The 13804-nt window shown below is 34.2% G+C and overlaps 1 protein-coding gene across 4 annotated transcripts in view; it reads right to left on the reverse strand.

The window, feature by feature from the left end:
* LOC129750167 (cGMP-dependent protein kinase, isozyme 2 forms cD5/T2) overlaps positions 1 to 13804 on the reverse strand; it is a 692362-nt gene that overhangs the window by 353461 nt on the left and 325097 nt on the right. The window contains exons 2-3 of one of the 4 annotated variants that reach the window (XM_055745420.1): positions 11432 to 12124; positions 11124 to 11332 (exon numbers count right to left, since the gene is read on the reverse strand). The exons of the other annotated variants lie outside the window; for them this stretch is intronic. Of the exons in view, the coding sequence (XP_055601395.1) occupies positions 11124 to 11332; positions 11432 to 11995 (773 nt within the window). The 5' untranslated portion in view covers positions 11996 to 12124. The remainder of the gene's footprint in view (positions 1 to 11123; positions 11333 to 11431; positions 12125 to 13804) is intronic. 4 annotated transcript variants of the gene reach the window in all.

Here is a 13804-nt window from a genome sequence, read left to right on the forward strand (position 1 = left end):
AGTTCCACAGAAAGCATGAACAGTCTTCTTTGAGCTTGATTACAGGAGAACAAAAAAACTCACATTTTTAACATAATGTTTTTCTTTAAGCGTCCTTCTTAGTCTTGCTTAAGATTTGAAACACCTCTTTAAGAAAGTTTTGTTTTTTTGGATGCTTACTTTGAATTTCCCAAGATAGTATTAACTAATATAAATTTGCACAGTTAATGCAATTGTTGCAAAGATCCAGACCACACCGATGCAAACGTGTCTGTTGATGCAAATTGATGAAATTGTTACAGTAGTTTTAACGACATGTCGTGCTCGATGGAAGGCGCAATTTGATCACAATTCTGGTTACCATCTCTTGAAATCACACCAACGTCTTTACTGTGTCTACAGGTTCATTTTTTTCCTAACTAACCCTTTTAACGTGGGTCTCAAAACAATGTTTCTGCACAGGATACTGGCAAAATGCAGGTAAGTACCTCCCAAGAATGCAATTTTGTTGTCGTTTGATTAATGCGAAGGCAGAGACAACTTCGAACCATAAATCGAATAATTGTTGGGCTCATAAAGTATGGAAAAATTATTTCTTGCATTATTTAAGCCTCTTCGTCGTCTACGAGATTTTATTCGGAATACTTTTAAAGCAACGACGTGGGTTGAGCTCCTCAAGAACCAGACAATCTGACAGACATGCCGGCGGTGCCAGTTTCCGATCTTAGACAGACAGACTGACATTAGTTGCTGGAGAACAGATTGGTGAGAACCGCAAGATGTCACTCGGATCTGGTGAGAAATCGACCGAGGAGGGAAATATCACGTTTCTGGTTTGAATTCGAACTGGTCGTATATCGGCAATGAGGCGCTAATAAGTGCTAATTTTATGATTGATTGTTTCACGCCCGCCCCAGGAGAATTAGAACTTGAACTTGATGTGAGATCAACAAATGCAAATTAATGTACCAGTGTGTCAGCTCAAATGGAGATAAGGAGCATGCACGACTATTTGATCGTGATCTTTGAGGTTTTGCAGCCATGACTGCATTCAGATTTGATGCTCTTTTTAGATCATGAAAAATAATCGACTTCGATACTGATATCTGAAGTTGAATCAGTACTTTTTTTCTTATCAAAGTTTGAGTTTCAAATACCAACATATTAATACCAACATATTTTATGAAAAGGCATTCATAGATTTTTTTTAAAATCGTCCAAAATCTTTGTTCATCAGACAGGATTGATTCCACAGTAATTTGAAGTATTTCCCAAAATTCTTCTATTGCAACACCATCTAACTGCTTAATTGATATTTGATTTGTGCGTACGGTATGGCGAACAGTGTAATTAAGCCATGAGCCACGCACGAACCAAACAAATTTTAATTTGTCGGCAAACGTGCAAAAGGTGCGTGGGTCCAAAATCTACGGTTATTGGACCATATTGGCGGCCGCTTAACTCAGAAACGCCAATCCAATCGAGCGCCGACAATCAAACTTTTCATTTTTGCGCCACACTTCAGGCGTAGACCCGTTCCAATCCAAAAAAGGACTAATGGTGATTGTTGGTAAGTTTGCCGCCAGATGTCAGTAATTATCTGCTTCGGAAAGCCCTAATTGGATTCACGACAGAACCCAGTCGATCGGAAAGAAGGGGAACTGAAACGACCAGAAATCAATCCGATAAGTAGATATCTACCCCGGGTCAGAAATTGAAAACTCGAAAAGCGTTCTTGCCCAAGAGCTACGGGGTGGCGATAAATCAACATTGCAAATTAGAGTTCCCATATCATTGCAAGCTGTTCAAACTCTACATACGACCCACGTTTACCTTTTGGGGCGAATTCTTGCCGGCGATGTGAACGGCTTGTTATCTCAACACTCTCTCAGACAGAATCTGATGAGGTCGCATACCAGGCTGAATTGCAATGCAATATTGAACAGTTCAATTGCCTATTTGCTTATCCGATGAATAATTCCTATTTCATTTACCAGCAAGAGAAAAATATTAATTTTGAAATTAAATCGAAAGATCGAATAGAAAGCTATTTGAAAATTTAAAACCATCAGAATAGCAAACAGATATTAGGTGTTTAAGAAGTTAGAAAATTCATTAGAATCATATAAGTTTAAAATTAACTACTCACAGTTGACCTGTAATTGTTCAACTTGAAAGACAATTCCATCCTTTACAAGTTAGAAAAAGTTACATTGATACATTTATCATCGAATTTTGATATATCTATATTAAGTGTGCCAGATTGCTCGTTTTTTTCGGGCTTGCCCGAATCTTCTGTGACAAATTTGAGTCGTACCCGGTCTGGCCTGGATATAACCCGGATTTATTCGCATTATTAGCAAAATTAGGCAAAAACTCAAATTAACTTATGGTAAATTTGAATTTTTGGGCCGCCCAAAAATGATTTTTTTTAAAGGAATGTTCATCAAAATAAAAACAAAACAGTTATTTGTGCAACAATTTGCAAAAAGTAGATTTTTTCAGAACGAATTTCAAATTTATTTAACGAGGCTTGCTGAGATACAAGAAAGTTATAGTTATTTTAAGCGGAGAGTATCAAATTGACACTCAAGATCCCAAGAGTGAATTTTTACAGAGAAGGTTTATGAAAAATAATGCCAAATTAAACATTTTATATATTCACTAGCTGACCCGGTGTGCTTTGCTACACCTTCCAGAAGTTATTGTAATTTTTGGTACTTAGTTATTAACTTTTCATTTATTTGCACAAAATTTTAAAATTCAATTTCAAAATTGTTGAAATGTTTTTTCTAAATGAAAATGCATTTTTTTATTTTGAAATCTTTATTAATTTTTTTTAATCCGTGTTTTAATCCTTTTTATGACTCTGGGTTTCTTTGCGTCATAAGTTTATAGCTTATGCCAAAATATTTTTTTGTATATGAAATCTTCGTTGTCCCTTTATAATGTGCAGAGGGTTTCAAACTTTCATAGAAACATTTTTTGTAACAAAATAACGTCATGGGACACTTATTTTACCTATTCGTTCTCGAATTGTTATACAAATTGTTAGAGTGACCATTTCCCCCATTCCTTTATCCCTAATGAAAGGAAGGGAAGTCTTATACCATACTTTTTTTTTAAGGTTTTATTAATGACACTTTACCATCTTTGTGGCATTCGTGTCTTCTTATACCATACGAAAAAACACTTCTTGTATACAAATGCAATCCCATGTCATATACGGCTCCATTTTCGATAAGTTCTCGAGTTATTCAAAAAATGGGTGACCCTTTCCCCACTTTATATCTCCCCTTTGGCAAGAGAAGGGTGTCTCAACCCATTGAAGAAACATTTCCCGTACACAAATATGCTCCATACATACAAATTTGATTCCATTTTTTCGATTAGTTATCGAAATATTAAAAAAAGTGTATGAGAGACCCTCTTCCCACTTTTTATCGTTACACTGAATGGAGAGAAAGGTTGCTAAACCACAGGAAAAAAAAACATTTCTTGTGCTCGGATACTTTCTAATTCGAAAATTGGTTTCTTTGCTTTATTAGTTGTCGAGTTATGCTATAAAATTTGTATCAAAGCCCCTTTTCCTACCTATCCCCTATCTGGAAGGAGTGGATCGTTCCATTTGTAAGAAAAATTCTTGGTTTATGCAAAACAATTGTATGTGAGCCCCCGTCTTTCCTAACTATATCCCCAATTGAAGGAGAAAGAAGTCTGAAATAAGCAAATAACTATTTTACGTATCCAAATGCTTACCTATGACAAAATTATTTCCATTAGCTCTATTGGTTCTCGAATTATGCGAAAAACTGCAAAGAAGCCACCCTCTCTCCTTCCTATCACCCCACTGGAAGGAGGCAGTAGTACCAAATATTCACAAAAACATTCCTTGTGTTCAAATACCTCCCAAGCCAAATTTCGTTCTATTTGCTGGATAAGTTCCCGAGTGGCATAAAAAATTGTATGGAGGCACCCTCCTCCATTAAGATTTTCCCACTGGAAGAACGGAGGGCTCTCAAATTATCATAGAAACTTTCATTGTAATCAAATACCTTCCAATACCAAATTTGGTTTAATTTGCTTGATTAGTTTTCCAGTAATTCTGAAAATTGTAACGAAGCCTCCTCTCCACTTTCTATCTCCTCACTGGATGGGGGGAGGGGTGCCAAATATTCATAGAACTATTTATCGTTCCCAAATACCCTTCCAAGTCAAATTTGGATTCATTTGCTCGAATAGTTTTCAAGTTATGCAATAAAAAAGGGTTAACCCCCCCCCCCCCCCTTTTTCATGTATCTCCACTGGAAGGACGGAGGGGTCTGAAATAATCATAGAACCATTTCTCGTATTCCATTCCCCTTCCATGCCAAATTAAGTTCCATTAGCTTGATTATTTCTCCCGTTATTTGAAAAATTTTAAAGTAGGCCCCCTCCCCCCTTTATATCACCCCACTGAGATGAGGGAGGGGTACCTTACATTCATGGAAATATTCCTCGTTCCCAAATACCACCCCATGCCAAATTTGATACCATTTGCTTGATTGGTTTTCGAGTTATGCAAAAAATTGTCTTTTATTCGGGAGGCCCCTCCCCCCCTTCATGAGAGAGGGAGGGGTCTCAGACCATAATAGGAACCTTCCCCTGTCTCCAATACTCTACCCTGGCAAGTTTCACTCAAATCGGTTCAGTAGTTTCCGAGTCTATAGACAGACAGACAGACAGACAGAAATTCATTTTTATATATATAGATTGTTGGTCACACTAGAATCTTTGTATTTGGATGCCACAAGCAGCCAAACTTCCAATATTGTCATATTGACACTCAAAAGCGGGTGAGGGTAAGGACAGAAACATCCTGTTGTTGATTGATATACAATAAGGTTGCCAGATTGTCCGGTTTTAATACAAAATTTTAGAACAGTCCGGCCCGGCCCGGTTGCCCGGGTTTTATTGAAAAATGCCCGGATTTTGTTCGGGTTTATTAATTTGTTTGGCGAATAAAAACAAAAAATGAAGTTATTTTTTTTTTATTTTATAAAATAAACATGAAAGTTTTTTGGAAGCCTAAAATACGATTGAAAATCTGTCAAGAAGTTTAATTATTTATTTAATTTATTTGCGAGTGATTTTTGGGCTTTATATAAAATTGCCTGGATTTCTCCGGCTTGAATAGGTGCTGAAAAAAATCTGACATCCTTAATATACATCCATTTTTTGTTTACTGATGAAATAAGGTTTTTTACGATATTTTCTGCTGTAAAATATGTATCTTACGATGGTTTATCTATTTCTTGTTATTTTCTTCGCGTGGTTTTTGTGCTGTTAACCAAAACCTTGAAAATCCATCAACGGAAAATAAGATTTATTGCGTCAGACCATTTTGGAAAGGAAAAAACAACTTCTTTCTTTGACAGTCAACACTAAAGAGAAATTTTTATACATTACATTTTTTCCCGCGTTTATAGCATTAAAAATTTAAATTCATATCGCCATCTAGTAACCCTCGACATATCACATCTAGTCAAACGATTTGCAAGATTGTATGTAATCTTGCGAGGCATTCGCTTCTTGAGTGACCAATAGTGTGAAATTCAACAGGTTTTACGTAAAAAAAAATTATGACACATCTTTAAGAAATTTTATTAATTTTTAACAATTTTTAAAATCATGATTCTAAATAAAAAAAATACGAACCAAACATAACTAGAAAAAATATCGGATCCAGTCCTATTGTTGAACTTTAGTCCGCTGCAAGCTTTGTATGGAAATTTCAAATTATAAATTTGTATACTCCCATAATTTTGTTGGGTTTTCTTAACTGCCGCAAATAGTTATAACATTTTTGGAAGCGATTCGATGAGTCCTGAATTAGCACAACGAGTTATGATTTTGTATGGAAATTTGTATGGGAAATCAAAATTTTTAATTCAACAATCACCAGAAATGTACTAAAAGTTAAAAAAAAACATAACTTTGGAATTTTTAAGTTTTTCTATTAAGGTTCTTGCTGTATGTTTCATATGAACAAACCACAAACATAACTTGTACCAAAGAAATCGTCACTTCAAGATAAAGAAGTGAGCTTTGCCGCGAACATTAATTCTTCTATACGGACTTTCGATGTATGCAACGCCATCTTAAGAGTTCCGGCAACAAGATTCATGCATCTAGCCATGGTAACCAATGTGTGTCTTGCAAACAAATCAACTTTAAAAGTATATCTGTTAGAAGTAAATACGGCAGAGCCATCTACAATGCTTTAAATGGTGAAAATATATTTTGGTTGATCATTTTGACGAATTATTAACCTTATTCTGCCATCCGGTAAACACTTGATTTGAATTTGAATAAAACCGAAACTCAGATTTTCTTATTTTACTCTGTTCGAGAAGAAAATCATCTATTGAATGCTCAATTGGGAATCTTTTCGCTCTTAAAAACAAGCATGTTAAAATTGATACCAACAGTGCGTATACGAACAACGGTTGCTTTGATAATTTTGTATGTTATTTGACGATGACGTTGTTGAATACTCAAACCATTTACCCCCATGGAGGGTGTACAATAGACCGCTGCAAGCTTTGTATGGAAATTTCAAATTCTTAAATTTTTACACCTCCCATAACTTTTTTTGATTGTTTTTGCTGCTAGAAATAGCAATAAAAATTTTGGAAGCAATCCATCCAGTCCTGAATTAGCGCAACGTGTTTTAATTTTGTATGGAAATTTGTATGGGAAAAAAAACTTTCCATTCAAAAATCGCCAGATATGTTCTGAAAGTTCCAAAACATATAACTTTGGATAAAAAATGTTCCTTGATTCTTGCAGTACATTTCATGTGAACAAAGCAAAAACCTAAATTGTACCCCAGGAAAAATATTCAATGTTTTAAATTTTTTTTCAAAATTCATTTTTTTAATTATATCGTTTTTGACTGCTTGTTTGAAAGCTGTGTAATAGTAGGATGGAAATAAAAAATCTCAAAAAACTGCTTTACATTGCCAGAGAATTTATTGATTTATAAAGCTTTTGCAAAAACATTTCATGCAATTATTAACAGCTCTAGCAAGCAAAATCTGCCATTTTTGAATACTTTTCAATGGATTCAGATTTTTTATTTTGAAATGGTTTTAACTTTTTTCATGAAATTCTTCGCTGCTTGTCATGCCAGCAAAAAATGAAGCTTAAGAATAGTCAAAACCAAAAATTAAAGACCGACTTCATTTCAAGCTTATTTGAATTTTCTGGATGATTAAATGTGCAAAAGTTTCTTCTTCCATACAAATTTCCATACAAAATTGAAACGCGTTGCGCTAACGCAGGAATCAACCAAGTCATCTCAAATTTCACACTGATGCTTGGTGACCCAAAAGGCATCAAAAAAACATATGGGAGCAAAAAGTCATTTTTGCAGCGGTCTATTGGGTATTTTTAAGTATGTTTTTAACTATTGAAATTGAATGATAAGTGAGTTACGATAACTGGTAAAATAAGTTTTATAAATTTTATGGGTATATCATTCATACCTACGGCATTAGATTCGACTTCATAAACTGCGGTTTAACAGCTTTAGCTCCAGTTTCCGATACGTGCGGTGCACACAAGCGTATTTTACCCAAAAACCTGGCCAAAACTCAAAATTTATATTTTATTGGTTACTTTTTTGTAAATTTTTATTTGATTCTTGAATTAATTAAGCACCATGTACCGGTCGTTTTTTTGCAATCTCATTTGTTTAAAAGCTGTAGTAGCTGTCAAAACTTAAGTATTCTTAAGCGATAGAATCTTTTCTAAAAATCGTTGAATCAACGCTACTAAATAGAATCTATGAATTTAACTTTCTTAGTGACTAAAAATGAAAAATTAAAAAGAAGAACTTTAATGGAGGTACGTTGAATAATTTTAAGTATAAAAGATAAAAATCGATGATTATAGAGACAGTATACAGTGAGAAAATTCTTTTTTTTTCGTTTTATACGTTGATTATTTTTAACAAATTACTGTTTTTGTATATATATACCCAGCAAGTCCCGGCAAAATGTTTGATATCATTTGAAAATTGATAAGTTCAATAATCATATGCAAAAGGAAATGAAGTTTAAAAATGTTGATACATTTTTTCCACAAAAAAGTCACCTAGGGCTTTGTTTATTTTAAATTAAAACCCAGTGAAATTTACATATGAACATATGAAAAAAATCTAGGTTTTTATAAAATGTTAAAACTTTTTTAACCTGGATTACCTATCATGTCATATTTATTTTAGAAGATTTCTAAAAGAAAATTATGAAAAATTAAGAAAACGGTAAAAAAAATTAAATTTTCAAAACGTTCAATGATTCAAAATAATTTTTGGCTAATCTTTTCTTCTATGAACTTCTGTGTGCGGTGGCTCAAACAGCCTTCATTCGATTCTTCTGAAAAAAATCGAAAGGTCTGATTTGATTGGAATATTTATGTCCTGACATACAATTTCTTACTTTTTATAAATTTGTAGGGAAATTGAGGGCAAAACAGCCATAACTCCATTTTCCGATGCGAGCGGTGGCTTAAACAGCCTTCATTCGATTTCTCGAATACAATCACACAAGATAGGTCTCATTTGGTTCAAAATTTTCAAGTACGAACTTACATTTTCTATTATTATTTGAAAAAAATGTAAGGGAATTGAGGGTTAAATCAGCCAAAACACTATTTTCAAAAACGTGTGGCAGCTCATTGAAGATATTGAAATTCTCCGCGGTTTAAACAATTTTTTCCACATTGTGCATCGATAGAACTTTTCGAAAATTCAAACATTTTTGTTTATTTCAATAAGGCCGGAAAAAATTTCAACTCCTTCTTTTGTCACTCGAAAGTGGTACATCACGGTGGAAGGAGGGGGGGGGGGGGGGGTTAGGTCGGGAATAAAAAATAATGCGGAAAACCAATAAAACGTTTAATTACCCTATAAATCAAGTAATTTTTTATCGAAAAAAAAAACCAATGAAATCAAGAACTTAAAAGGTGATAAAATTCCCATCTTCGACAATTTGTTTTCTACTCTTGTTGTCTTTTTGATATTTTATAAATTTTTCAAAATACCCATAAAATACTTCAAACTTTATTTATTCCCCCTCTTCTTGTTTTTTTGGAAATTTCGAAGGGGGTGGAGACAAAAGAAGAAATTAATATTTGTTCTGGCCTTATAAAGAAACAAAAAAAAAAACATTTCAATAATCAATCTGAGAAATTTCAGAAATTGGCGTCGCGTAACTCGTGAGATATTGCAAATCGAATTTCAAAGTCAAGTAAAATAAGTCCGACTTTCGTAGAATGACTGTATCTCAGACAACACAAACTAGATTAAGCTCAAATCTAGGTAAATAAAAGTTCATATAACTTACGCAGAAAATTATATCTAAAAAGATCATCATAGTAAAAAGTTATGGAAGTTCAAAGTCGAAGTGACAGTGCGCGTCACAGTTCCCATTAGTATACTATACAATTATAAATGCTACTATTTATAAGACTGAGTTGATTTGGGGTCATTTTTGAATTTCTCAAACCCTGGGGTCTTGAATGCTCCTTTTTGGTCCAAAACTCATCCATGATTTTTGCAGAGTTTTTAAGTGACGTTTACATGAGTAAATTTGAACTTTTATGAATAAATTTTAACTTTCTTGCCTAATAAGATGCGAAGTTACGGTGTTGGACAAAGTTGTTCAGCGAGAAATTTTCCTTAGGAAACTTATAAATTAGCATACAAACCTTCAGATGGCTCGGTCCCACAGAAGAAACAAAAATGATGTTGATTTTTCAGTACAAAATATTCAATTTTTCCATACAAACTTAAAAGTTCAAATTAACTCAAAGTTACCTCAAAATTCTGCAAAAAATCATGGATGAAATTTGGACCAAAAAGAAGCATTCAAGACCCCAGTTTTTAAGAAATTCAAAAATGACTATATTCGTGCTACGTTATGGGGTTTCTAAAACTGTAATTTTCATACGAATCGGTTGAGAAACAAGAAGGTTATAGCGATATAGCGCGGAGTGTGAAATTGACACTCAAGGTCCTAAGAGGGAGTTATTTTTCTGACTTTTCAGTGAATGTCAATTAAAATGATGCCAAATTAAAGATTTCATAAATTCATTTAGAGTTCACTAGTTTTTTTTATTTTGATGCGCTTGAATAAAGTTACCAGCCATCAAACTTCCAATAGTTTTATATTGACCCTCAAGAGCGGGTGGGGGTTAAAAATGAAAAATCCTGTTGTTGATCGATATAGGCACATCCATTTTCCACATTCTTACAATTTTGAATCAGTGTTGTCATAACTTGTGTTTGGATTGAAACTATAATGACGTATTGTGATCCGCTCATGACTACTATTTTTCGCAAAATAGTACATTTTCGTACAATTGAAGGTGTCTATCGTCAATCAGCGAAAACTTAGAAGCGCATTTAGTATTTATTCTATACCTACTTTTTTGTAAACATCATTGGATATCTATTATAATTTGAAAAAAAAACAAAATTTCCTAAATGCTTGAAACTTTAAAAGGATTTAAAAGAGAAGATTTTTCGCTAGAGCTTATGTAAGTGTATCAAAAAAACTAAAAATTAAAACTTTTTACCCAAAAAATTTTAAATAAATTTCCAACACCTTAAATACTTTCTTCTGAGAAGATATATTTCGCATATTTGCACATGTTCTAAGAAGGAATTTTTTCTTTAAATATCTCAAACTATTTAGCGTTCGCTCTCTGGATGGTTGTAATTTTTTATTCAAGTCATGTATCAACTGTCTCCAATGTTCATTTGGAGTTCAGGTTCAGAATACATTCAGACTATTTTGGTATAGTCGGTTGGCTTTGGTTTCATACCTTAAGATATCTGGAAAAAATCCCTGTGATATTTTTTGTGGAATTTCTATGGCTGAAAACTTACATTCTTGGAATGCTGGTGAATAAATCACGAATTCCAAATTGTGGATAAATTAAAGTAACCTGGCACTTCTTGAAACGATCTATTACGGCAAAATTAACTTTCTCCATACATCATTAACAGCCCACAGGCATAAGTCATAAGACGACCGGCTGCTATAAAAAGAAATAAAGCATTTTCTTACGAAAGTCCTACTGGTACAAATGCTTACAGTGACGTCTTGGGAATCTTGATCAGATCGCCCTGCATGCCAACCATCGACGACAGCGGTTCCGCGCTGATGGCCTGCCGCTTCATGCGTGGCTCGGTCAGAAATCCGCCGGGCGGAACGATCCGGGTGTTCTCCATCCCGGGCGAGAACGCATCGAACTGGTCCTCGGAACAGCGCTTCTCGATCATCGCCTTGGTAATCGGACGGACCTAATAGGAACAAAAATGTTGAAAACATGTGCGCGGGTTAAATTTAGAACAAATTGAGGAATTCATACATTTGGAATTTGTAGACGACGACGGACTTACCACTTGTCTGAACTTGTCAATCTCATTCTGCAGTTCGTCAATGCGGTCATCTTTGCTGAGAGATTCCTTCTGAACGAAGATCAGATTGTTGGACAACCGAATCACTTTCTGGTTCAGTTCCCGCGTCTGATGTTCCTTCTCCTTCAGATCCTTCTGCAGTTTCTGCAGTAAATCTTCCAAATTACCGGACCCTGATTCCCCATTGCCGGAACCGTTCAAATTAAAGTTTGGCAACACACTCAAATCACTCTTGTTACTCTGATAATATTCTTTCAGCTTGCGGAACTCATTCTTCAGATAGCGAATGCTGATGTCCCGATCGCGGACGTCCTTCTCCAGTTCCACCAGCTTTTCATTCTTCTCACGTAGCGTCTCGTAAACTTCGCGAAGCTCACGGCGCAACGACAGCACAGTGTCCTCGATGCTTCGTTGATCGACCGCCGTTGATGAGCCGTTGTTGTTTTTGCTGCTACTGTTTGTGTTCTTCGTCGATGGCGTTGTGCCATTTTTGGCCGGCCCTTGGTGCCCTTGTGCCCCCATTGCCGGAGGCTTTGGAGAAGACATCGTGGATGACAGTTCAAGATTGATGATTGTTTTGGTTTTATGCCACTTTAACACTCACTTAAATTTCTTTATTTTTTGTAAATGCGGAGCCATTGATGAAAAATGAACTTAAAGTTATTGGTGCACTTTCTGTAAATTTTAGGATTTGTTAAGTAGGTAACACTGTAACTGTTTTCCACTTTTGACATCTGGGATCGTCGTTTTGTCTGTTTCATTTTATTTTGGGTCCAGTCATTTTTTATTGTTTTGTTTTAAAATTGTGAATCACTATTGATTAAATTGATTAATTATATATTTTTCTCTAAAAACACAAACGGAAATGCTTGATTTTTTTGGAAAATTAAAAAAAAAAAATTTGCAAAAATTTATGAAAAACTAGATATAGCCTAAACTTAGAATAAATTAGTACATTTTGGTACAAATTCACAACAGAGAAGCTCAAATAACCATCTAAGTTTTTTATTAACATTCGGAATGATTCCAAAGGATTTAATGTAGATGATCGATCAAATTGATGATGATTTAAGAATGTTTGAAGATTGAACTACGATTTTTTTTTCAATTTATTTTTTTTTTCAATTTTTGATCAAAATTGGTGGCCTTATTTTTTTTAATCATGAAAGTTGGTCATTTTTTAGTGTTGCAATATACTAGACATAATACATTTTAAACGAAAGTTTTTTTGTAACACAGAGTGACAAAGCTTGTCAAAAATGTCTAACGAATATAGTTTTTTAAAAATATTTTTAGATTTTAAATGTTTTGAAAAACTTCCAATTCAAAACTCTTTAACAGATCTTCCAGATTTAGTTCATTTTTGCGACCTTAAAACATATGTATTTTTTCTGATTCAGGTATCAGGTATCAGAATGGGGGTAGGCTTAATAGCGGCACGTTATCCAAACATACGGGAAAATTGTGCCTAGCCTTTTTTTTATCCAAGATTTCATCATTTACCTGAGAAACCTGAAAAACCTATAAAAGGAAGAAATAAATTCAATCTATTTAACACTAGAAAGACCGCACCAGTCAAAATGACTGGTGGGACGCTTTGTTTGTTGAATATCTTTTAAACACTACGCTCTAAAAATTCGCAAAAAATACGACTTTTCATGAATTTTGAATCTCTACAAAACTGTGTATTTTTTATTTTTCTAGCTCTTTTAATAAGCGTGAAAAATTTCGCCATGGACACTCGGACCGTGACCAGTCAAAATGACTGGTAAAATTCACAACCCTATAACTCAAACAAGATAAATTTTTTTCGCTTGCTTTTGGTTTTATTTGCAATCTACATTCAAGACAAAGAGCCTTAGTTGATTTATGGTGGGCAGGAGTGTGTCATTCGCTATGAAATTATTGATTTTCGATGCGAAGTCATGAAAATTTGTAGAAAAAGTTCTCGGATCGACCGCTGTATGGCGCTTCAAGCACTTGACTCCCAATTTTTTTGGTCTGTTTTGTTCCTCAACTATTATCGAACTTTCTGTCAAAATTTGGCAAAATTTCATCAAGATTTGTAAAAGTTATGTTATTTTTAATACATGTCCATTCGAGTAATCGAGTAATTTTAGGTGATAAATATGTTTTATACTGAACTTGTATGAGCCTAATTATGAATTGTGTACTTATTCATTCAAATTTGAGGACCTTATGTCTATTAAACTGAACAATTTAAATGATTTTTTTTTATATTTGATTATTCTTCATATGTTGGTTATCCACCATGAGTGCACGGATTCACCGCAGTTTCTGCCCAAGTATGTATTCACATGCATTCTTAGATTATTAGGTTCGACAAATTTCCAA

This window comes from Uranotaenia lowii, chromosome 2, assembly GCF_029784155.1.
Source record: "Uranotaenia lowii strain MFRU-FL chromosome 2, ASM2978415v1, whole genome shotgun sequence".
Lineage (NCBI taxonomy): Eukaryota > Metazoa > Arthropoda > Insecta > Diptera > Culicidae > Uranotaenia > Uranotaenia lowii.